The sequence below is a fragment of the Amphiura filiformis genome, chromosome 7 (genome assembly GCF_039555335.1).
Source record: "Amphiura filiformis chromosome 7, Afil_fr2py, whole genome shotgun sequence".
NCBI lineage: Eukaryota > Metazoa > Echinodermata > Ophiuroidea > Amphilepidida > Amphiuridae > Amphiura > Amphiura filiformis.
In genome coordinates, this window is record NC_092634.1 from 43,789,735 (window position 1) to 43,815,963 (window position 26,229).

The following is a 26,229-nucleotide window of genomic DNA, read 5'->3' on the forward strand; positions in this document are numbered from 1 at the left end:
TTAAGGTTGCACTGCATCAGGATAGGAATATTGAATTTTGATTGCTTTTATTATTTCGAAATTCATAAATTTATTGAAGTCCAAATCATGTATGTGAAATAGTATATGACTGAATGGCTGGGATAACAAACCATGCATATGAAGTGAAGTGATTAAAAAATCGCATTTGAATTTTGTAATCCTGATGGGTTGGATTCAAAATTATTAATTTTGGAAAGGTAAATTAAATTTACGACTTAATTTTTTGATTTGAAACGCTCATTCTTATCTGTTTGGCTTGTTGTTGTTGTTTGTTTGTTTTTGGGGGTGTCCGGCGGCGGGTTCCCATTCTTGAAATTAAAGTCTCTCGGCGACGTTTTACGCTACCATCATTATCATTTATTTAAAAAAAAAAGGTTCTCAACTTTCCTGCTTGTTTAAATATGTTTGAGGTGAAAAATAGAAAGAAGTATATAGAAAATCTTCCGGAGGGTTATTTTTGTCTTATCAGTACCCTATATGCCACAGGTGCGTCAAACCTATGACGTCACTAAATCAAGAACTCGGACACAACATCAATTTAATTAGCAAAGCTTCAGATTTGACCAAATAGATTTAGAGTATGAGTTTTTGTATCGATCCGACCCCACATGTAAAGGTCCTTTCACGAGCTTTATACAAATATAGTTGGGTGAACTTTATCTTGATGAGCGTGTTTGAAAATCGTAGTGAAAACTATACCGCGTAGCCTTAAGAAAAACTTCACAGTTGACAGACTTATCTGCCAACCCTTAACCCCATACATATACATTCGGTATCCTGTACGCAATGACAACAATACTCGGTCGGGTGTGCAACACTGACTGGCATATATTTTTGCTGTAGCCTACTATTCCAATAAGCCTGTATACCGAAACGCAGCTTCAAAGTTAACACTACAGCCATGGTAAGTCAACTTTCATTTGAATAACGAATTTGTTGAAATCATTTTCTACATTTTTAGCTTAAAATTAAGACAAGTTTTCATGACCTGTGCGAAATGAGCAGACATCACAGGTTCTTTGGTATAGCTTTTGGTATTATACTGAGGTCATTGCCATTGGCTTGTGCAAGATATATTCACGTTCAACATATTATCCGGAATATCAAGTTTTTGTTTGGATATTAAACTCTGTTCCAGGGCTCTAAAAGTATGCCACGGCACATGTCTAATGTGATGCATATTATTGTCATCTTGATGTAGTATAATGTGATGGACAAAGGCGCATAAAGCATCACTTCAGGGCAGTGGCGTAACTTTGGGCCAGGGTGCCCGGGGGCGAAAGTAGATCGGGTGCGCCTGACCAGGGATGTGCATAGTCCGACGTGTAGGACAGTGGCGTAGCTAGGGGTTGTAGCGCACGGGGCTAAGGATACATAATGGCACCCTCCCCAATTCTTGGAGCGGAGCGCGCGAAAATTTGCACAAATAGGACATCACGCATTAATTTTAGTCATAATGAAGTTGAATATCTGTCTTAAATTCATCTTTCATGATGATTTTGTACTGAAATGCGCGCGAAGCGCGCGAACTTTTGTCTTTCATCGCTGTAGGGGGCGCAGAATCGACGCTGAATTGGTTAATTCGGCGCTCCCTAAGGGTGACGCCCAGGGCACGTGCCCCCTCTGCCCCCCTCCATGATGATCACTATCTCACGTGGCGCAAGAAAGACGAATCGCGAAAGTCCAGTGATCGTACCGCGCCGCCCGAAATTTCTTCCAAATGACTATTCATGTGGATTGCGCGCGAAGCGCGTGAAAATTTTGTGTTGAAGGGGGCACCCAATAGTATAATTCTATGCATGGTGGGTAATGGCCCGGGGGTAAAGGTTTCCACTTCTTTCCTATAACAAAGTATTATCGTGTCGAAAGGGTATCCGGTCTGCTGATGGGTGCCCCCTTAGCCCGGGTGCCCGGGGGCACGGCCCCCCAGAGCCCATAGGAGTTACGCCACTGCTTCAGGGGATATCAGAGTTAAGATAGGATTACTAAATCTATCCCTAACCGAACCGTAAAACTAACCCTAAAACTGGCGGGAAAACTGACGGTAGGCCTACCACCTGCACGAGGTGATGTTTTGGATGAGCATTTCCCCGCGTGCATTGTTACATCGTAATTAACAGTTCTAAGTTAATGTTAATTCTAATTCTAATTCTAATTCTAATTCTAATTCTAATTCTAATTCTAATTCTAATTCTAATTCTAATTCTAATTCTAATTCTAATTCTAATTCTAATTCCAATTCTAATTCTAATTCTAATTCTAAAATATACGCCCCTATGTTTTGTCAGTTACCGATAAATCATTATTATTTTGGAACAAAATGTTCCAAAGTTAAGAAAAATGCAAATAAATATCAACGTGACAGACCTATTTAATATCTTGCTTTTACGTCTGTGTAATAATTTTGCCTTATCATAAACCGTTCCTAACCACTGGATATGACGTGACAGCCGATTCTTATTAATGTTGATAGCATATGTTATCTATATACACATGTATATATCATGTCCTGTGCATCCCACAATAATTCGACATTCACTTCAAATTATCAATATACAAAAGTGCTATTCATTGAATGAAGTGAACGAAGTTCAAGTTAATATAAACAATATGGTGCTGGATTTTAAACTTCAAGTGAATACGCCTGTACTGGATTTGGCATAGTCGACATTGTGAGTTGTACATTCGTTATTATTGTGCTTTAAAACGGGGGTTAAGGTTGAAAGAACATAACCTTTTTATACGCCATTCCTAAGCATGTTAATATAGTGCATGGAACAGTGATTTTAGAAAACGTCAGTTGTATTGAAGTGTTCTCGCGTATAGGCCTAATATCAAAATGGTTTTTTTGGCCAGAACAATTTGATAATATTTTCCCAAAAAAAGAGCATGACATTTTCTTTTCTTTTTATGTTACGCTATTATGATTTTGACAGTTCATTCAAACAAGCAGATATTATAAGCCTATGGTTCAAGTTCATTGGGCTATTCTAGTTGAAATTCATACACCCCTATGGAAAACACGACTTTAAAATCTTCCATATTGAGCTTGGAACGGTCCGTGGATTTCCCATGGATTAGCATGTGTCCCTCACGGACCAACCTGGGTAAACAAACAAACAAACAAACAAATATATGTATGGGGTCATGTGTTCCATACGGGGTGTATGGATTTTACCTGGAATAGCTCCGATCGTGCACTTTAACTGACACTGACCTGTACGAGTTTTACCTTGGGCTAAAGAAAATTTGCATGGCATTGTTATATGGAAGCACAGATTTTGATACAAAATTAGATCAATTGAGCCCATTATTTATTGGTCGAGCTAATGAGTTTTAAAGTATTGGAGGAAACATATTTTAAAACATTTTAAATCTCATAGCGAGAGCAATAAATATTGGGCGTAAGCATCCAATTTTATCATTATTATGTTTTGGATCCAATATTTTCACACACTTGGATTCATCAAAACATAATAATGGAACTGTCACAGCGATGAAAGAAAACAATTGGATAGTACGATTAGATCAAATACAGCCTACATATATTTGAGTACAAATTTTATGAAATATAGGCCTACAAACTTCCTTCTTCCTCCGAGATTTGAAGGATTTGGCAGCAGAATATTTTGTATTAAGGTGGCGCTGAACTGTAACTCATTGTTTGAAATGTGTTATATGATCTTTTTCAAAATTGTAATTTGTCACGCGATTCTTCTAGTCATAAATGCAATTTCAGCTCACACAATTCTTCTAGTATGATTACGGATGCTCTACTAAACAAATGGAAATAATGTACTTTCTGCTCAGACAACTCAGTGTGGTTTTTGAAATAGGCCTATGTTACAAAACATGAAAAATCAAACACGACTTTTGTAGGAACAGCAAGATAAAGGAGTGTTCATAAATACATTGGTGGGGTTGGAAAAGACATCATAATTTTTTGATCCCCCTGAAAATGGTGGATTATTTACCCCCCCCTTTTTTTTATTATTATTTTTTGATCCCCCCCTTTCATGTCCTGAAAAAGAAACCAAAAATATATGTTATTAACTCATTAGCTAAAAATTACCGTTTGGAGTTATTACTCAATGGAGTCATAGTGTTACACCCAAATTGAAGACCCCAGTAGATAAAGTAGTCAAGTGCCATTTTGACGAAATTGAGTTATTGGCAGATTATAAGTCACTGGGTGTCAAACATTTTTTTCTGAAAATTTGGGTCGATTTGACCCCTTCCAAGTAGGGGTCACGTGAGGGGTCAAGTGGGGTCAAAATGTCAATGTTATCAATAATCAATAAAGTTAATGAGCTAAAATGACTGGAGAAGAAGTGTTTTTAACATGTTCTAGTGTATTTTATATTTGCATAATTAATTAGCATTTATGCAAATTAGCTCATTAATTATGCAATTATGCAAATTAGAGGCCGGTTTTACTATATGAAACATTAGAGCATATTAGAAACACTTTGCCCAAGTTTCAAGGCAAAAATATGCAAGATAAAAGTACCCTGAACATTTATGCATAGATTTTTAGTAAAATATTGGCAACAATTACATGAGCCTTTACAGTCATTTTAGCTCATTAACTACATTGATTATTGATAAAGACAATAAGATACAAAGAAAATATAACTTGATGTATTATGAAAACCGTAAATCCGATTTGCTTCAAAGGCACATTGATCATTGTACTTTGGCCTACTCAATTAATCTATTCAAAACATGCTCAGGGCATCAAGAAATATCCCCATGTACCACCTAAACAGCATAAGAAGTTGTTTAAGCGTGTTTGTTGTTGTTTAAGCCTGGTACTTTGATAAGCAAGTCGATTTTTGAACAACTTTTTAAACAGTGTTTTTGCCGTGTATAGCAAACAGTAAAATAAACAATCACGAGATTTTGTCCATTGAAATTATTCCCGAAATAGCATGAATACTATCGCAATATCTCATGTTTAATTCACAAAGCATTGCAAATAGATCGATTTGTAAACCCTAGCTCATGTATAAGCCTAAATGTTTCTGAATTCGACCGTGCACTTGACCGCAGAATTATGACACTGAATGTCATTCCTCGTGATGAGTCGTAACGTCGTCTTTGGGATACACATTTAGTGCCAACGTCAAATTAATCGAAAGTTGTTAAACGCCCATTAATTTATAATAGAAATCATTTCCCGATTTATCGGTTATTTACATTTTGTTTCCAAATTCCTTGCAAAAGGTGATAATGAATGAACTTTCTGGAAAGTGATGTCTATACCTAGGCCTATTTAGTGATTTGCTCATCCGGAGGATTGTAGAAAGCATACAAATCCAGATTTTGACCCCTTTGTTAGATATGCTACTCTCTAAATGTACACCGAGTGGAAAGAGTGGAAAAAAAGAGTGAGAGAGTGGAAATGGAAAAATTTCACTCTAAAAGGGTTGAAAAAAGTAGCATGTATACTCTCAAAAGAGTGAATATTGCCATTTTAGAGTATTTTCCATTCAAAAACGGGTTGTCCTTCTTTCAACTCCTAGAAAGAGTGGAAATTCACTCTTTTACATTTAGAGAGTATAACATATAGTCTGCTCGCGGTAAAAGCGGGAAGACATTTTACATGAATCTGCAATATTTCTTACCAGTACTAAGAAATATCCGCTATAAACACGTAAACAAAAGTGCATTAGAACAGGATTCATATTGGTCACATATAAAAACAGGATGCATGATTTTACATTATTCGTTTCCACAGATTTTAGCCTGATGTTTAAAGGGACAATCAGTGCTCTCGTACAAGCTAATACATGTACATCATGTACATGTCTTATTTTTTATTATATATTAGATTTATCAGAACAGCTAGACGAGCATGATACTCCAATCGTTTCAATCTCTAGTTTCATGTACTATTAGTCACAAAAGATCTCTACAACTTGAAATGAAATACTTAATACAGTTGACTCATATAGCCCATCCCCTTAAGACTATACAGTCATTATTATAGTGATAGCACCGTTCTTTACCGATAACATCTAACATGTCTGAGGTTCCCTCTGCACCAGCCAAAACTTTTTACACTTTGCTAGGCAAATCAAATGAAAAAGTAACTCACTACTTTAGCTTTCGCCATGGTCTTGGACTGGGTCACTAATGTCTTGGTCCACTGCTTTTCCCACGAAACTGCTTGTTGATATTTCCCGGAAGAAGATATTTTAAAGCCTAACCATAAAACAATAATTAATTCTATGTTTGTTTGTTTTGCAGACAATGACTACAATGGTATCTCTATTGGTTGCTACTTTTGTAGCTTTTGTAAATATTGCGGCAAGCCAAGAAGTAACTCTGGAATTCACTTCCAATCAAAATGACATCAAACCTGGTATGTCTGTATTGCTGGGCTGCAAAGTAATTGGATCTTTTAACAAAAGGACAGACGATGTACTCATTGTAAAGAAGAACATTAGAGGAGAGACAATAACAATAGCAAGTAAAGATGAAGAAAAGCATCCTGATGCACCAGACAGTATCCTCCTAGCGGATTGGTATGACAGTATAAACACCTTGCAGCTAATAATTGCCAATATTAATGGCACTGATTGGGGGACTTACACTTGCAAATTAATCCGTCAAAATAGCCCCGATTCCTTCCAGATATTAGCTCAAACATCTCTTGCTATGGATTTCCCATACCCTCCGCAAGGTCCCCCACTTTGCAAAACGCAAAACACTACCTGGTATGACGGAGATGAGGTGACGTTGCAATGTACGTCAGATACAGGAAAGCCACCTGTATCGCTGGAATGGTATCAGGCATCTGGCAGCGTCTTACCAAAGACTGAAGTCAAGACATCACTCGGTGTAATTACGGCAACAGTGACGTTTAATCTAAATCTAGATCACAACGACGTGATCTTCAATTGCATCAGACTTAATAACAATTTATCAGCGTCCAATGTGTCCACCTGTTTGCTGGGACCAATAACAGTTTTCAACAAAACTGAAACAGCATTAAGCTTACAAGAAGTCGGTGTTATAGCTGGAATAGCTATTGTTCCGTTGGTCATTGTCATATTGTTTATTGTTTTGATTGTATGGTTGATAAGATCTAAACGCAGGAAATCGTCGAACGATTATGAAACTCCTATTGAGGATGTGAAGCAAGGTATGTTACTCGGAGGTTTACCAGAAAATACAAAAAACAAACCTGAAGATAACAATCATGAAAAACTAAAACCTAACAACAATGCAGAATCTGCCAATGACGCGGTTTACGCGTCTGTCCAGAAGAATAAAGCAAATGGGGAGCCAATTCCTGCTGGTAGAAAGAGTAAAGTGTACCCTAACCCACCTTCTTACCCGCGACCGCCTAAAAGTAGAGAAAGCATTACGGTTGGTGAACAGTACGCAAATTCTACAGTTGGAGCAAATAAACTAAACACAGAGCATGAGTCCAAAGTAAATGGCGTTTACCAAAATTCTCAAGGAACACAAGACACTCCATCGTCAAAGAATTCCAAATACAAACCTGAGAGGACTGTGTATTCAAATACAATGGATGTATGTATTTCAGATAACACAGATCCTAAGAGTGCGGGCACGACGGGTGAATACGCAAACACGTCAGATGCCGTTAATAAGCCTAAAGTGCAGGCTCCTACACAACCCCCGCCCCCACCACCGTCGTCGTCCCCATTAGCAGACAAATCCAGCAGCAAGAGATCTAATACTCCAGGACTTAAATATGCTGATTTAGAATTGGCGCCAGCATCTACAAGTACTGCAAGGAAAAGTGGATTTTTTAATGAACCTGTCGTGTATGCAGCAGTGAAGTCTTGATGTCATCAAGACCTTGAATTGTGTTATAATTGTTGTTTTTATACGCAAATTCGAATCTAAAATGGGATTTTATACACGTTGGAGATTTCGTTCCGCGAGGAAATATGTATTTTGCTAAAATGATTGTCTACTGAATAATTACTAACTGCTCTGCCGAAATCCCACTACCGAAAGCATAGGATTTCAACAATATCAGAATATAGTCTGAGGATTTCAACAATATCAGAATATAGTCTGCATATTGTTAAGCAGTATTCTTGTGGTAAATAATGGCTTGTTCATGGTACAACTCATTGTTGCTGAAACATGTGGTTGTGGACTTAACATGGTTTGGAAACAAGCTCTTCATAGCGAACGAGCATTGAAAATTAACGCATATAGTTCGTGTGTTACAAAAACACGATATCAATACCACAATGTCGACATTGAGGCATTTCGGCAATACTATTTCCCTTCCATCGTACATGCACCGTTACATTGATTCACGTCTTCTTATCGTCTCGCATAGTCTTTGTCAAAGACGCTCGGGAGAAGGTGCGCGCCGAAGGCGCGAAATGAGGAGAAGACCGACCAGCGAGGGCGAACGAAGAGGGAGTATGTGGCGCGAAATGCGGCGGAGTATTGGTTCTCAAATGCCGTTTATTCTGTTCAATGTGCTTGTTTTAAAGGAAGGTGACCTGATATAATTATTGGAAAATCAAATTCTTTAAAACTTACGTATAACATAAAATGTCATCCCTTTCAAGCACTCATGCAAAAAGAACATGTAAATATGTTTTTTGTAAATGTGACTAATTCCTAAAGTGTTTTTATTGATGATAATTATCATGATCATGTAACACATTGATTTCAGGTGAAAGGCCCTATTTTTCTCATAAACATATTGAAATTAGAAGTCCCAACTCAGTGCATTTCCGAAGATATCATCTAAAAACTGCCTAATTAGTCTCAACTATGGCAAACCATAGTTGAGACTAATCCGGCAGTTTTTTGATGATTTCTTTGGAAATGTACCGATTTGGAACGTCAAATTTCAATATGTTTATGAGAAAAATATGAGCTTTCATCTGATACCAAAATCAGCATTTTGATGAGGTAAAGTGGTGGATGAGATTGTCAATCAGGTTACCCACCTTTAATCTCGAGATGTGTTTAGTTAACAACGAAAGGGTAAAATCACAATTGTGCCACTTTTACTAGGGAAGATCAAGAGGACTGTAAATGTAAATCAATGATAGCATCAAGTTTCTCAAGAGTTCCTTCGTGAAATCAAAAGAATGCATCAATTATACAACAGTAAAAATTGTTTTTATTGTTTTTACTGTTTTACCATGATACAGGTATTATATTATGATTCTCTTTTTCCACTTAAAACAGATTAAAAGAGAAATAGATAGTTGACATCTACTGTAAAATTAAATACATGTGCATGTCAATGATTTTATCATGGTAAATACTGTTTTCTGTGCCACTCAAGACATGTTAAAAGACAAACAAATATTGCAAACTTATAGGTTAATGAACGCGTATTACCTGTTGGGAGAGAAATTAGACAAAATCATGCATGCGCGCTGATGCTGACGCGTCTTATGCACGAGCCCCGAAGGGGGAGTGCATTAGACGCATCAACATCAGCTATCATTGATTTACATGTGTAGCCCTCTGCCGTAGTAAAAGTGGCACATATTGTGATTTTACCCTTTCGTTGTTAACTAAACATATCTCGAGATTAAAACAAGCAAATTGAACATAATAAACGGCATTTAAGAGCCAAAACACCGCCCTTGACTTTGATGTAAGCATCATGTCACAACGGTATTTTCTAATTGCCATACAGGGCACTTTTCACTTGCACAATTTTTTTTGATACAGGCTGTACATGCAGTGGTCATGGTGGTTCATAATAGAATTCGTCAGTGCAAATTTAAGTTCCAATAACATGAATAATAAGCATCATAAGCTCTTGTACAATGACGCACTGCATTATGGTGCTGTGTGTTCGGGTTGTTATATTGCTACATTATTGGAACCAATATTTTTTGGTATCCTTCACCTCAAATAATAAAACTAAAATTGGTTCCATTCTTCTAAATGCTCGCTATGCTTCCCACGAGGAGTCGATGGTCATTATGGGGCCAAAACTAACAAAATTGAATGGTCTTATTATGTTATAATGTAACTCAAATTGTTCCCCTCGTCATTACAAAGAAAAAAGCCAATTGTCGTATTGTTCTACTTTTCTTAGTTCATGAGTTATAACGTTGATTAGGTCATGTCAAAATTTCATACACAGAGGTCATTGAAACTAGTCTATTTAAATTTCTCCCCTAATGAACATTACAAATCTCAAACATGTCAAACATAATATCTCTAACAATGAGAGGAACAAGTTAAGGTATATTGCAACATGATATAAGATCAAATTTAAATTTTGGCACCATTTTGACCTGCGACCCCGCGGGTGAGTCATGGGGGAATAAGCTTTGAACTTGTCAATAGTATTAAAACTGATTAGTATTATTTTGAAAACTGCTTTGTTGTATTATTACTGTTTGCTTTATATTTTATATTGTATGTAAAATATGTTAATAAACAATTATTGTTTATAATTATCCTAAAAAATATACAGAAAATATATGAAACAGAAGTAGAAAAGATGTACAAATTACACAGCTAAGTAACAATATAACTTAAGCTTCGCTTCATATCTTTATATATACGTCTAGCCCTTTTCTATTCACAGATTATCCATTGTATTCCTTTTGTTTGAGGTTCGTTGCCTCCACCATTACCAAGAGTAATGGAGGTAGCCAGCTGCCCAGAGACCGTTATCAACACAATAGCTCAAAATAACGGTCTCGGGCAGCGAGCTAAACAAAAGGAATACCATGGACATTCTAGAAACACTATGGAAAGGATCACAACATACATGTAGAATCTGAGTTGGTTACTATTATTTGGAAAAAATGCATTTACAGCTCGATTTAAATGCAAATGTTACATGGCAAGAGAAAATTATAGAGGGCTCCTGCAGTCCGTATAACAGTAATTAAATTTTAATTAGCATAACTAAGTAAATATTCATAAATAAAAAGTAACCGTTTCGTTGAATGTAAACTCAGTACATGTATATAAACTTGCCATTGGTTTTAGAAGGAATCTGCCTTTATCCTTGCCCAACCCAAAAACGCTCAACGGTCCATGCAAATTAGCTGCTAGGCAAGAACCCCCGGGATACTACCCGACCAGGGGAGCTTCGCAAACTAACCTGCGGTACTCATTACAAGTCAAGAGGCTGGGGGTGCAAAGCCTTTCTGTGACCTACCCATAATGGGGAGCACCATTGGACACAACGTTACTAGGTCTTTCATATATCTGCTTATACTCACATTTTTCTAAGATATAAATTTCATGGTGTTGAAACAGATTGTAGTCGAAACGTTGACAACTCTATATAATTTGCATTATTCATTAATCATTTGAATAACAATGGTCACGGGGTGAATAAAGTCCAGCGGATTAAAGCAAGTGAATAACCTACCAAACCACTTCAAATACAATTGTCAATTGAGATCAATTCTGTATTGATTTGATTAAATCACTTGCATTTGTCATTAAATAGACTCGCACGCAGGACACATGGGAAGAATATTACACTATCTCGAGGTGTTTTTATTTTGGGAAAAAACCCACAACTTTTACAAAATAATACATCAGTTTTTTCCATTTTGTTTTTGGAAAATGAATACACTTTTACAACAAATTCGTTTATTTTTGCTCGCCGTATATGTAAGATAAACGGTTCAAAACAGACCATCACCATAGATAATCGGTGTCTTGTTGAGGTATGGTTCGCATGTTAGTCGCTCGGAAGGCTCGACCCCTTCGGGGTCTCGCCTTCCGAGCGACTAACATGCTCACCATTCCTCAACAAGACACCGATTATCTATGGTAATGGTCTGTTTCTCACCCTTTATCTACTACGTATAGGCTGTACAGAAGATTTACATGTCACACAATTTATGTATTCTTATATATAAAACACCTTCAAATATAAATCGCTGTTTTCAAATGTTAAGAAATTGCTTTTTTCACCTGAAAATTCTTTGACAAAATAAGGTAGACAAAATGTCGACCTGACCGATATGTCCCTGCAGTACTGCCTGATGTTGGTATGTTTGAAAAGGGTTAATGGAAATGTTTCTTTGTTAGTTACAATTGAGCAACGGTTGTTTACTAATAATGGATCATCATTGACAATAAATAATTTGGTCAACCTTCATACCTTAAGGAAGAAAACTTTCAGCGAAAAATATTTTTGTAAGTTTTGAAAACTGATTTACATTTGAAGGTGTTACATTGGGGTGATCTTAGAAAAAAGTTCTCTCAGTCGCTTGCCAAAATATATAAATAAAAAATATACTATTGAGTTCACATGCAAAAGTCAAAGCCCGGTAGCACCCTCTATAGACTTTATTCAAAAGTCATAATATTTTGCACGGGTTATTGTTTCACCTGTGTCTTTGGAGTTATACCCTCTGTTACATGTTTTGTAAATGTTTTGCGTGACTATGGGACACTATCATAATTATTATGAGTGTGTAAAGATCTTTTGATATGAAAAATACTGCCACCTTGCGATACGTATACCTTAATAAACATTCGGATTGTGCGAGTGAGGGCGAACCGCAGCCACTGGAACTGAGTGATAGAATAGAAAATTAGTACTAATTTCAAAATGGTCGAGGCTATAAAGAACACCACTACTTCGGCATGTACTTATACATTTGATAATATTAAGGGGTTGTGACCTGCCATTGCAGCTAACGCCTCAAGAATTGATCTGCGTTGGACGTGATGCGTTTACCGTTATGGCGACAGTAATAAACATGACGACTGCATGAAGATTATGGCATGTCTTCTGAAGAATTAATAATTCAAATCGTATTATACAGTACAGACTCGTCTAAAACGGTAAAATATAAGCCTGAAGGCGTTTCGGACTGGTGAAATACCGTATTGTTACTTATGACCAGCATGCACATGCGATGCATTATACTGATGTTTATTTTTTATATTTAATAAACACATCAAATCTAAAACAATATTTTCAAACCTGTCAAAATTGTTAAATTTGGACAGGTTTGAAAATATTTAAAAATAATTAAAGATTCTACAATGTTTAAAAGGTGCTAAAATGCTTGTCCAATTGCTAGCATAACTTTCCTGACCGAACAGTAACCTTCATGTTTCAGTGTGTAACATGTTTACAATCTCAAGAAAGGTATTGCTTTGTAAACACAATATGTAATAGCTTTTATAATGACAATACTATTGTAACTGATTAAAATAGTTTTGAATACATACTTTAATTGTATAGAATTACTGATTTCTTTATGTTTTGTATGGTATTAAGTGAAAATTGATATACAAAGGAGAATATATTTAGCTACAGACGAATCCAATTTTCACGCATTCCTACACCTCAATGACGGCCATAGCTGGATCCCCGTCGGGTATATCCCACCTAAAATATGACTATGATGCGTCATTGGCAGGGATTTTAAACTCCATTTCATCATCCGTGTTACACGTAGACAATAGAATGATGAAAGTTTACAACACAATACAACATAACGTCGATTTTAATAAGTATAGGATAATGGCCAAGGATTAGACCATTCGTGGATAAGAATGACCTAGCCGCTTGCGGCTCGGTCTTTCTTAAGTGAGGGTAAAACACATCTTGCATAAGTACAACGTAACTTGACAACTTTTTAACCTGTCCGTTTTGATCTTGCCTTGCTTTTCACAGATATCACTGTAAATTTATGTTTAAGGGCTCGAATAGTGACGTTTTCACATATTTTTTGTGGGACCTGAAAGCACATCAGACATTGCATTTTGAATGCGAGGAATATCCCTCTGGTCATTAGTCTATAGACGAATCCAACGAGCCAAGTGATGATCAGAATTCAAGGAAGAGGGGAGGTGGGGATATGTAGAATGAGAGGGGCCTACAGGAAGGGAGAAAGAGGACAAATGAAGAGAATGAAATAATGAGAAGTAAATAAAATGATAGAAAGATAAGAACATATTATTGGAAAGAGAAGGAGAGTGAGAGATGGCAAAAAGAAAGAAAGAGCGGAGGGAGGGGGAGAAGGGAAGATAGAGGAGAGCGAGTGAGTGATAAAGTTAGTGTAAGCCTAGTAAAGAATAAGAACAGAGAAAGAAAAGAAAAGAAAGGAAAATGAATGTAATAATAATTATTATAGAAACTAAACAAATAACAGCACTAAGCAGCCATTCGATGACATCAATGCCGCACACCGACATCGCCTGGCTAATAATTACTTGGTACAGCAGAGATACTAAAATGAATACCCGGGATCGATACACGTGAATGTGCTATGCACGATTTGATATTCAGACGATAAATCTTTGGATACCGGGTAGAAAATGATCAGACACAATAGAACAATGAACGTTGCAGCCCGCTGTTGCGAATTCTTTTTCGAAACTGACTGTGAGATACATGTACAGGTATGGCTCTCTGTACACGGGGCCGATGGCTTAACGTCCCTCCGAAGGACGGAGTATACTTTCATGATTCATTTATCTAATTCTAAATGAACCATGGGGAGAGCGGAAATCTGAATTTAATCTACAGATGTTGTCAAATAATTTCAGACTTTTTCCCCAATTTAATATCCAAGCAAATCTCCGAAGCCATACCCTAACCATTACTAGGCCACACTTTCCTTCCTCGTGCTCTCCTCTTCATTTGGCCAATACTATATTTTGTAAGAAACGCATGGATAAAACAAAGGCTGGGAGGCGAGCAGCGTTTTTATCATGACGTTGATAACCTAAAACCATAATGTATGAGCTTTTAAAATACATTTGGTTATTTTTTTGTAAACCTGATGCATATAATTATGTTTTGACATATTTGCAATAGATGTGTCCAACTTTAATACCCCTAATTGGAGTCAGCTAATTCATTTTGCTAAATAGAAAAACAGAGCAATTTGAATCAATGTCTTAATCTGGGTTTCTTTCATTTTACCTCATTATTTTGGCTTAAATGACCAGAATATATTCTTGACAATTTATTGTTAATAATAATTTTTCAGCATTTGGCAAAGAATACTAACATTAAAATTCGACCGAAATCATATTATATTATTAATTACGTGGTCATGAATTGATGACAAAACACTGAAATAAAAGAACACTTTTCAATGACACATTTTAAAATGTAATTACTTTCAGGTAATAATATTTAAATAGTATTTAAATTTTATCTTTAATAAAAAAATCAATATTTTTTGTTGGATAAGAATATAGCAAATATAAATAATATATATTTATTCCTATGGAAGTATGTATATCTGACGTAGCCGTATTATTCACATTTTATTTATTTCCTTTAAAGTAGAACTGATTTGCTAATTTACATAGTCACAGTTCAGTGGTTTTCAATGAATTTGACCTTAAACTATACCAACGTGTTAATATTATTTGAACAATACCTTTCAACTGTGATTTATACACTGTATGCACAGGGGTACAGACATTTAACACAATAACAATCATCGTCGGTGCGTTATGCAAAAAAACAAACTTGGTTCCTTGACTACGTGTTCAGGTAACACGGAAGTACTGATCAGCGTTTTCGCATGTGTATCCTATTGCAATGTAATGTGTTGGTATTTATTTAGTCTTCCTCCTTAGGTCTCAACGTTATTTGACATATTCTGGAATCATCGTGATCATCATTGATATTCTAGGTTTTAATGCAGTGTTAATTGAATGAATTTGGTATCCATTACATGACAAAGGTAAGTGATAGAGTCCAATTGATTAATGGTATTCACAAAATAATCTGTTATTTCATTATTCGACTATTGCGGATGTTAATAGTTTCCAACAAACTATGATTTCTGACCACATCTCTCCCCCCACCCATATTTACGATTTCATAGCAAAAATTGTGTCGCAGATCATGTATTTTAAAAGGTCTTTACTCTGGTGTAAAAGACCCCAGGTTCGATCCCCGCGGAGTAAACAATCTCCCTCCTTATACTGATACGATGTATGATAAAGACTAAGCGCCCAGCGGCCAGTTCTGATCCGAAAAACGCATGACTGTGCATACATCTCGCCATCGTGGGAGAAAAAATAAGCTAGGCGGTTGTGTCCAAATTGATGCGAACTTGATTATCCAATGTTGCATACTCCTTAATGAATATCGCGGTACCGGCCACAAAATTGGTCAAGATCGAAGAATTTCAAATTCGAAACAAATTAAATGTGATGAATCTGAAACGTGTTGACTAAAGGTGCATAAACGTATAGTACACATGTTGTCACCGAAAAGCTCTTGACACTCGGATGGCTAATAATAACGGTGAAAGCTATGGAGTATTTTAGCACTGTAACTGTAAAGAGGAATAACCAAAAGATGCAAAAGATATACGCTTCAGTACACAAAGAGGTTACAAATTGAGATTTCTGTATTCATCATGAACAGGTACTGCCCACTTTAGATCTCCATTAATTAAAAGTGATGTAACTCTTTAATTATACAAGATTTATTTAAAGTATACATTTTAGAAAGGATATTAGTCACGGAAACTAAATATAAACACAGATTTGGTGTAAAAACAACAATTTGGGAGAAAATCACAAATATAGAAAAAGGACAAATCCAAAATATTATTGTACTCATGTGTTTAGTTTGTTTGTTTTGGGGTGTTTTTTTTGGGGGGTGGGTCTAGACACTCCATTGCACGGAATATGTTTATCTATTTTTTATTTTTTGGATATTGGCCTGAATGATTGACCAAATAAGACAAAAAAAATAAATTTTTGGCTAAATATCGACTTCATCTTTTTGGGAAACCCTGGACGGCTCAAGCTGTAACAGCGTTAAATGTATTCACAGTTCTGAAATTTAGTTCTGGTAAATGAATCTGTTTTGAACTCATATTGATTTGCTAACAAACTGAAAAGTTAGTGTTCGCTAAATCACAGCAACATTTGATGGAATGGAATTTCAGGAGAACACGGTAAACTCAAGGTACAAATACGTCAGATTATTACTACCAAAGATACACGTGTACGAGTGCGTACAAGATGTGCCATACATATAAAGCATAATAAGAACCAAACGCATAATACATAAAAGCCGAACTACCTGTAATTAAATTGATCAGTAATTGGAAATGAAATCGGAAATAAGCGCAACTACACTGCAAATACAGTGTTTATTTTGTCTTCACTTTGTAAACACGTTCAGCAGCTAAACATCATGTGTCAAATTTCTGAACATTTGTCAGTGATGGTGTTCAATATTTCTAACTACATCTGACATCCATATTCTAAACATAACGTTTGTAAACACATTCTTGCCTTCACTTTCTAAACACTGTTTTTGCAGTGTAATCATCTAACAAACATCATCACACCAATTTACTTTATTTTTCAGATGAATGGACGAACTCTGTTTACACTACTTTTGGTCATCTTAGTACGAAGCCATTTTAGCATTTGCCAAATTCTTGGTGTGACAGTCAATATTGAGGTTACCAATCCAGACGAAATAAAAGAAGGTTCGGACATCCATTTTACCTGCCGTGTTACAGGTTCCTTTGAAGTCTCTACGGACACCGTACAATTTCTAAGACAGACAAACGAGGAGCTGAACCCTACAGTGCTCGTCACAGAAATGGGGTTATCTTTCCCACAGAGCAATGTACAATTTAATGGGTGGCAAACTAATAACGGTGTAGCAGTTTTAACTGTTTCTCTTTTGAACGTAACAAGATCTGAGAGTGTTGATTATACCTGTCAAGCATTTCGGCCACATTCTTCTGGTGGTTTTATTAATTTAGGCTCTAAAACTTTGAGACTTGATGTTCAATATCCACCATCAGGACAGCCATCGTGTAAAGCATCACCTCCCAGTGCAAATTTCACGTGGAATAGTGGAGATGACATACAATTTACATGTACTTCAGACTCTGGAAATTCTGAAGTTACGTTGCAATGGATTAGTACAGGGATGATGTCATTACCAGAAGCCGAGACTCAAGTTTTCGTACAAGATGGAGGGTCACTGATCGTAATTGGGTCATTATTTACAATCACAATAGATCCAAGCTTCAATGGAGTCAGTTTAATTTGTTCAAGACAAAATGAACAATTTCCAGAACGGGACGAGTCCTGTATGATTGGACCGTTCACAGTGTTAGGTACCAATGTGCCAATGCTAACACCATCTTTGTCACCACAAGGTATTCAAACAGGTGTAATCGCTGGCAGTGCCAGTGCCGCAGTATTGCTCATAATTTTGATTATAGTTTTCATTCTTCTAGTGCGATCTGGAAGATGCAAATGTGTTCATAAAACCGACAGAGTCAACAAAACAGATGAAACGTTGACTAGTGATGATGTTCCAATGGCGGTAGCGACGAATAACAAAAATACGTTAAAAGATGAGGGTCATGATAACCCTGTACCTGTCACGCACATCTTGTCTCCAAATGGTGGCGAGGAGTACGCAGTTATTCAAAAGCGAAAGTCAGAAGATGCTTCAGCATCAAATGGCAAGAAATATCCTGCTCCACCTAATTATCCACGGCCTCCTAAGGAAAGGAAAGAAAGTGTTGATGAAGGAGAACAATACGCTAATACCGGGATAGCTACATTATCGGGATCAACATCTGACTTGCTTAAAGAAATCAACGTTATTAAAAATTCGTCAGATGATGATCATTTAGACATACAAGCATACGCAAATACCGCTGATGTAACCCCGACTCTTCAACGCAACTCTGAACCGTCACAAATTCAAAGTGTGGATGGTGATGGTGAAAAGATGATGTACGCAAACATGTCTGAGATCGGTTCTCGACCTAAATCTGAGCCAGTGATTGTCACGCGCATGCCTACGGATGATGATAACTTTGCACCTATGTATGTAAACACAGCCAATACAATAGATGAAACTTCACCAGATCAAAACTATAAAGATGAAGACGGTGTCCCATTGTATGCTACTGCAAAAAACGTTAGCGGAGACACATCTCATCTACCAGAACCTACGGAGTCACCACCACCTCCTCCTCCGGAGGAAGCTGCCCTACAAAAAGTATTTAACACACCAGGTCTTGACTATGCTGATTTAGACCTGAATAATCAGAATTCATCAGTGGGGAAAAACATTGACGGGAAAAACCAGAATAGGGAATCGGTTGTATATGCTTCAGTGTCATGACCGATTAGATTGTTGAAGTATCTTTCTTGCTGAATTATTTAATTTTCGAAAAGAATCCAAGCCGCGATCTTGAAATGAAAAGAAATAAACAATATTCTCATTGCAATGGTATAATCAGGTATTGAGATCGAAGTCACCACCACCGTATTGACCAACTCCAGTAGAACCTACAATCATGGAAAAAAGCCTTGGAACACTGTTTTTCTTTTCAACGCCACCCTCTCTTCCCCATGCAATGTTACGAAATACCAATGTCTACAACATGTTTCCAGCGTGTTCCAACATTGGTTGTTGGGGGGAGAGGGGAAGGGGTAAATGATTGTTGTGCCCGTAGATGTCCTGTTTATACAACTGGCGTCATTTCCATGATCATGGTAAGAGAAATTTTGCATGGAATTCTAACAAAGTGTGCACAGTGTTCCAGGAACTTTTTTCCAAGATTGTTGTCAATCAAAAGTACTTTATGTGCTGAAGTTTGAAGGTATGATGGTATTTCCTTCATTTTGTCTTGGTGTTATTTTTTTTTATTTAAGTAATCAACTCGCAATGATACTTTATATTTACAAGCTTCTTTGCTACATTGCCTCATCCCACAGATTGCATTTACAACTTAAGCTATGAGAGACTGAGTGAAACAGAGAGATTACCGTATACAGAATAAGACGGAAAAATAACATGGAAGAAATCTGGATGGTTCCTACCTAATAGATTGGTTCCCAACCATGCCAAATGTCACAAGCATGTTGTAGGCCCTACATGCTTTTCAATGTCTTCACCGAAGGCTTTTGGCTTTTGTGTGACCGTGGACGCAAGTTTATAAAAGTAATATAAAGGAGCATTTCGTAATTCAACATCCTCTTTTTACAGTTTGGTTCAATAGCTATCGCGAAGAAAGGATAATGTCCAAAATTAAGTTGATTCGACCGGACTTTGTTTTGGAGAAAGTGAAGGATGAGACTGTGAATCACGACGTATCCCTTTAAAGCCGTAATGTACGATCTTTTTAAATGATTTTTTTTTTATTTAATCTGATTTTTTTTGTACATTTATACATAACACAACTTACACTTAATTGGAATAATATATTTTTAATTATTATCGTCATTACGACATAAAACTTCCCTTTTATCTCAAGAATTAATAAGCGAGTTTCTTTTCACTTTATCTCGTTCAATTAATATTTTGGTCGGCTTAAATTGGACAGAAAACCCTCCGGACAGTATTTGTTTAATAATATTATTCCATAATTTCGGCAAATAATATGAAACTTAATTTGACCTATATTGTATATTTTGGGCAGATGCTTTTTTAATTTCAGAGGACTACCATAATATTATTACGTATGTCTCGTCTACTTTTTGTGCAGTATTCATGGTACAAGGAGGAAGTATATGACCAGAATTGTTTTGTATTGTACATGCAACATGCAGACAATATAATGCAGCTCGGGTCAAACCGTGGCCAATATTTGTGCATAATAAAAGTAAAGGAATTGAAGAGTTGATAGTTCTAAACAATTTAGTTTAATACGAAAAATTACACTATTTTTGCCTATGAGTGGATAGGGATATCGGTCAAAATGAGTTTGCCCCCGAAATATTTATTTTGCCTTCCATGACCAAGAAAGTTGGCTATGCCCCTGATTTGGACCCCGTGACCTAAAAATGGACCCCCTCAAACCCATATAGGATCATTATACAGGGGGAAATAATATGTTACAAATTCACTAAAAAACATCAAATTATTCGTCCGCACCTAAGGATCTTAACGTTGTTATGAGGCTCAACAGGTCCAAAGTCAATTTGTACAAATTGGGTGAAAAATTAAATTTGCTCCGATTTTCGTAAAAATCGAGGCAAAGTGTTCCTCAAGTTCACGTGATTCAGGAAAAGAATAGTTCCTCATAGTTGACACAGTTGATTGTTCATCTGATCAACCCAAAGAACTAAAGTATAATGTAATCTTATGACACAATTTAGAGTATACCCTATCTTTCCAGCATTAGAGCACGGTAACAATTAGCTATTTTGTTGCAACATTGCGTTTCTGACCTTTAGCTCATTTGTCATGTTTGTGAAAAATATTTTCTACTTCAGTAATATTAAGGCAAAGGGCAAGCAAATACTTATTGTGTAAGTTGAATAAACGTGACTTTTGGAAAAGTCAGTTTTTACAGTACATTGAATATGAATCGAATTATTCTTTTGAGGGATAATGCAATAAGGCCCTCGTTTGCCTTATAAACATTTGACAATTTCTGCATTCTACTTGTATGCACTACTCGTCTTCTACGGTAAACCAAGCAACAGCTAGCTCCTACACACAGCGCCATCTAGTGATACATTATCTCTATGAAGTTATTCGCGATCGAAATGACGTAATAGTAGGATTAAAGGAACACTCCGGCAATCACAACATTATACACCAATCCGAGAAGCGTTTACTGTATTTGGCCCTCTATTGACGGCAACACAGATGTACCAGAGCGGAGATTTAATTCGTAATTCAATACTCATGATTGTGTATTGAATATCACTGTTGTGTACAATTCCGGGTACAATTCTGTATACACAATAAATAATGGATAGAACCCCCGACCTCGGGACACCGCAGTTTTACATCGGGGACACCGCAGTAATGGCGAAGTCGGATAGGTGTATACACGGCTGTTTGATGTATATAGAATTGGCTTCATTATTAACTAAATGCAAACTATAGATGGCGCTATTTATCCTAGATCATATTTCTTTATTTGCAAGGGTTAGGTGATTGATACCGCCATTAAAACAGCTGGAATAGGTGAAACAAGCAATAAGGAAATTTTATAACCTTATTTTATTAAACAATAAATGGAATTATTTGTATTATAAGCTAAAAGGGTAATTTCCAGTAACTAAATAGCGCCACCAATTTTGTCATAAATATATACATTTTATATCCGAAAAAGCTTTAAAAATACTATAAAAGTGAATAATTTTGTTAAAGAGGGGAAATGAAAGTTGAGAACGACTCAAAAGCATCTGCATACATTAGCATGATACCAGTTTTAGCTGTTTAAGCCTAAAATTTGGTTGTACATGTATTTTTGTTTGGAAAATTAATAAATGATCCCATCAAACAACCGTGTATACCTTATGTCAGAAAAACAATAAAGCACGAATAAAAACAGCCGCTCTCAACACGTGATATTCAAAATTCCCGCGCCGAATTTGTCTAAGACAGCATGCGCATGGTTATTTGTCTTCAATTGTCGTCAGCCTTCATTGTGTTATTGGGACGTCATTGTCAATTTCGGTACCTGGGAAATTTGAATATCGCGTGGTAAGAGACGGCTGTATTTATTTGCGGTTTAGGGGCAATATGAGTTTGTTTTAAATAACATCACGTGATTCGTGCTTGATTTTTCTAACATATAAGGCATTATGTTGTGATTGCCAGAGACTCCCTTTAACTACCATATAAATACATAAATACAATTTTGAATAGATCGCCTGCACTACAAGCAGGTTGCACTCTAACAGGTGCGAGTGATCAGCATAATATGCATATTCTATAGAATTACAATCCAGGTCTTTATCCTTGTTCTTTGACATCTATGGTTCAATGTATAGGTACCGCGTGAACGTTGTCGTGCCGGGCGATCTATTCAAAAATTGTATTCATCTATTGCTATGGTAGTTAATCCGATTATTACGTCAGTTCGAGGGCGAATAGTGGGGGATGCTTCCAGATTGCTTGAAAGTAATCTGGGATAGAACCATTGCATCAACATCAGGGGTAATTCAAACCAACAACAAGAATGAAACACTTACCTCTTTTGCCAATGCTATTAAATGGAGAACGATTATGATCCTGTGTCATATACTGGGTACCCAAAAAGGTGGTTTTGTTACGTTTTGACTTCAAAACAGTGTCGCTTGAGTATTCCTTCACTTAGAAGATTCAATTAGGTCTTAAATTGAGGCTAATTTATTCTATATGTAGCGGGTTCAAAATATTTTTCCCTTCCATTATTTTTCACAATTTTCTTACATGTGGCAATCTTAACCTATTTTCAAGTTCAAGAGTTTAATTGATTTTCCAGTAACCTCAACCTCATAATTCCCAAGTTTCTCCTAGCTGTTTGCTGGCAGCCTGGCCTCGGTGCCATAACACCACTAGCCATGGATGCCAGCTAACGCCCCATCCATTCTCTCTCCTTGCCACAGGTAAGATTTACATTTCTATTGTTTTATTTTAATGCATATTATGAGTATTCATGATCTATAATATTTAGATTTAGTGCTCTTTGATTATGAGCATGAAAAGGTATAGAATTATAATTATATGATACTTGATGGTTTGGTAGTTTCATAAACTTGTGTTTTTAGAAGTCAACAAATTCTTTGCTTCAATACAAGTTGAAATTATGATAAATTTGTTTGCAATTAATTGCATGTTTTGGTTTCCAAGTTTACTTATGACAATAAGTTGTAGGTGATGAATTATTGTTTGGAAATTGTTAGTTTGTGAAGTAATTATTATTATAAGTCTTTTTATAATAATTGTGTTCTAGTTAATGTATTAGTATTCAATGTATCCAAGTATTGAAGGATAATATTAACTAGTGTGAAATGCATCGAGTTAGTTCAGCTGACCACTTTGGCCAAGTGTCAGTTAGGTTAAATCTTAAGAGGAATTGATCTAAATGGACTACTATTGGTGTTGACCAATGTTATAATTGCTATATTAGCAATGGTCTGTTATTATTCTGAATGTACAAAACAATACATTCTGATTTCTTTTATTTACTATGTTTATATTTTATGTTATCAACTATTTGAGCTCAATTGTTCATTAGTAATCCTCATGTTCTCTTGTCACATCAAAACATTTAAGGTTTTGCACTTTTGTTGTTTTTATCTCTTTATTCAATTCTTATTATTATTATTATCACAATCATTTCATAAATTTAGTATCTCAGTTATTTGTTCTGGTAAAGCCATGTTAAACATGTTAATTACAATTATTAAACATTCTGTGACAAGTTTGCATTAGGAAGTAGGCCCTATAGATATTATTAGTTAAGCCATAACACCACTAGCCATGGATGCCAGCTAACGCCCCATCCATTCTCTCTCCTTGCCACAGATACCCACAGAAACCCAGAGCAACGTCCCTACATCACATCACAAAGACCCAATGTACATCACTGGTTATCGCAAATAAAACGTCGAAGTAAATCTACAACGAATCAACCCCCTGTGTGTGTCTATTTCATTTTGTGATAAAGCACCGGTTACATTTGGCGCCCAACGTGGGGCTAAACATTTGGCGCCCAACTATTGGGGCTTCGACTGATTACATGTATTTGCCTTGGATCAGGATTTATACTGATTTTACAACAAGTGGAAAATCAACAAGTGGAATATATTAGTGGAATATCCTATGTATGCTGATATGGTATCTGTTTCAGCTGTATTAAGAAATAGTCCTGTTTGTGAACTGCAGTGTGGCTGTACAATCTTTGCAATTTCCAGTTTACATGACTGTATCTCAAAATATCTTCACCAGTCAGTTAATTATACTTCTTGGACTATCAACCAGGGGTGTAGATGGTATGCTGACTTGCTTCAACCTTCTCAATTCCCAGGGGAAAAGTACTTGCAACTTTTTAGTAGAACTAGATGCTTTGCTGAAACTACTGGTCTTGGCACTACAAGAGTTCACATCAGTTCAAGTTGACTGTCCTCTCACACTAGTTGATGATTTCACCAGATGTTTAGTAACCAGTTCCTGTCACTGGAGCTCAAATGGTCTCACTTTGCTCACCAAAGTTCATTAAACTCCAATCAGCAATCAAAGCTTCAGATCTGACTCCACAGTTTAGAGGATGAGTTTGGTACCCAGCATAATATACAGTGTGTGCTACATTGGAGTGGACCAGAGACTTGATTGAACTTTGATAAACTCAGTTACCATAGTGATTTAGGACAGAACTTGATATTAACAATATTAAATACTGAGTGCTTATGTGAAAATATTAATGCATGAAATATTTACATCAACAGGTACAAGCAGCAAGCAGGTTGCAGTTTGACAGAACCAATAAGTTAATTCTTGAACAGGTTGAATATTGTGTTGATAATGTACTAACATATATTTTCTTTTGCAGGTTGATCACTGTTCTGACTTTGCTTTTGCAAACTACCAAATATCAAGTTTCATATTTCATCTGAAATTAGCATTAGTGTTGTATCATCAGTGCACTTAAAACAAATCAATCAGGTTAAGTTATTTTTGTTTTAAAATCAAATCATATCTGTGGCAAAGGTATAAGTCCTCCATATTTCTACTCCATACCCCCCCCCCCTGATAAGACTAATCAACTATTTGTTTATAAATTCAAAATTTTGTTTTCTTCACAAGCACGTTAAGTATACTTTCAAATTAATTTAAAGACCCCAGCTACATCTTCCTTCGACACCATGGCAACATTCTCAACCTACATCTCCAGCATCACAGATTCGTCAGTGACCATTGCTGACATCCCCCCTGGGACAACTGCTGCGGAACTAATGCAGCATATGGAGCAGAATGTTGGTCCAGTGGCCAATTTACAAGTCTCAGGGGACCAAGGTCACTGCACCTTTGTCAGCAAGGAGGATGTTGGTCGAGCTGTTAGCATAATGGACATGCCACCCTTCAGGAATGTCTTGCTGTCTGTCAGTCGTGTGCCGAGGTTGTCCGAGACGGCACCCGCCAACTTGGAAGAGGGCACTTCTGGTGACCAGAGGCCAGCCAATCCCTTCCTACCGATCACTCCGAGCAGACCTCGCCCACCAATACCACAGCGGCCTGTTTTGTCGGAGGCAACACCACAAGCTCCTCAGCGTCCAAGGACCCCACCAAGGTCATTTTTGTCAGCGGCAACACCACCAGCCCCTCAGCGTCCAAGGACACCACCAAGGTCAAATCCTCACTTTGACTTAGACTTCGTCACATCAACACCAGCTCCTTTCCAGGGAAGCGATCGCCACAACAGCACTCTGTCCATGGCGCAGTTAGCCCAGGTGTTAAATGCTGTCCAAAAGCCAACCAAGCTAACTCCCTTCTCTGGT

At 36.7% G+C, this 26,229-nt stretch overlaps 2 protein-coding genes across 2 annotated transcripts; both read left to right on the top strand.

Annotated features, from left to right (window-relative positions):
- The first annotated feature begins 795 nt into the window (after window positions 1-795).
- LOC140157199 (uncharacterized) lies at window positions 796-10,929 on the top strand. The gene is made up of 2 exons (XM_072180315.1): window positions 796-925; window positions 6,274-10,929. Exons 1-2 carry the CDS (start codon window positions 923-925, stop codon window positions 7,843-7,845), a joined length of 1,575 nt encoding a protein of 524 aa, XP_072036416.1. The 5' UTR covers window positions 796-922; the 3' UTR covers window positions 7,846-10,929.
- A 4,499-nt stretch (window positions 10,930-15,428) lies between these two features.
- LOC140157200 (uncharacterized) lies at window positions 15,429-21,039 on the top strand. Its single transcript, XM_072180316.1, has 2 exons — window positions 15,429-15,689; window positions 17,339-21,039. The coding sequence occupies exons 1-2, from the start codon at window positions 15,681-15,683 to the stop codon at window positions 19,127-19,129; spliced, it is 1,800 nt and encodes a 599-aa protein (XP_072036417.1). The 5' UTR covers window positions 15,429-15,680; the 3' UTR covers window positions 19,130-21,039.
- Window positions 21,040-26,229: the final 5,190 nt, after the last annotated feature.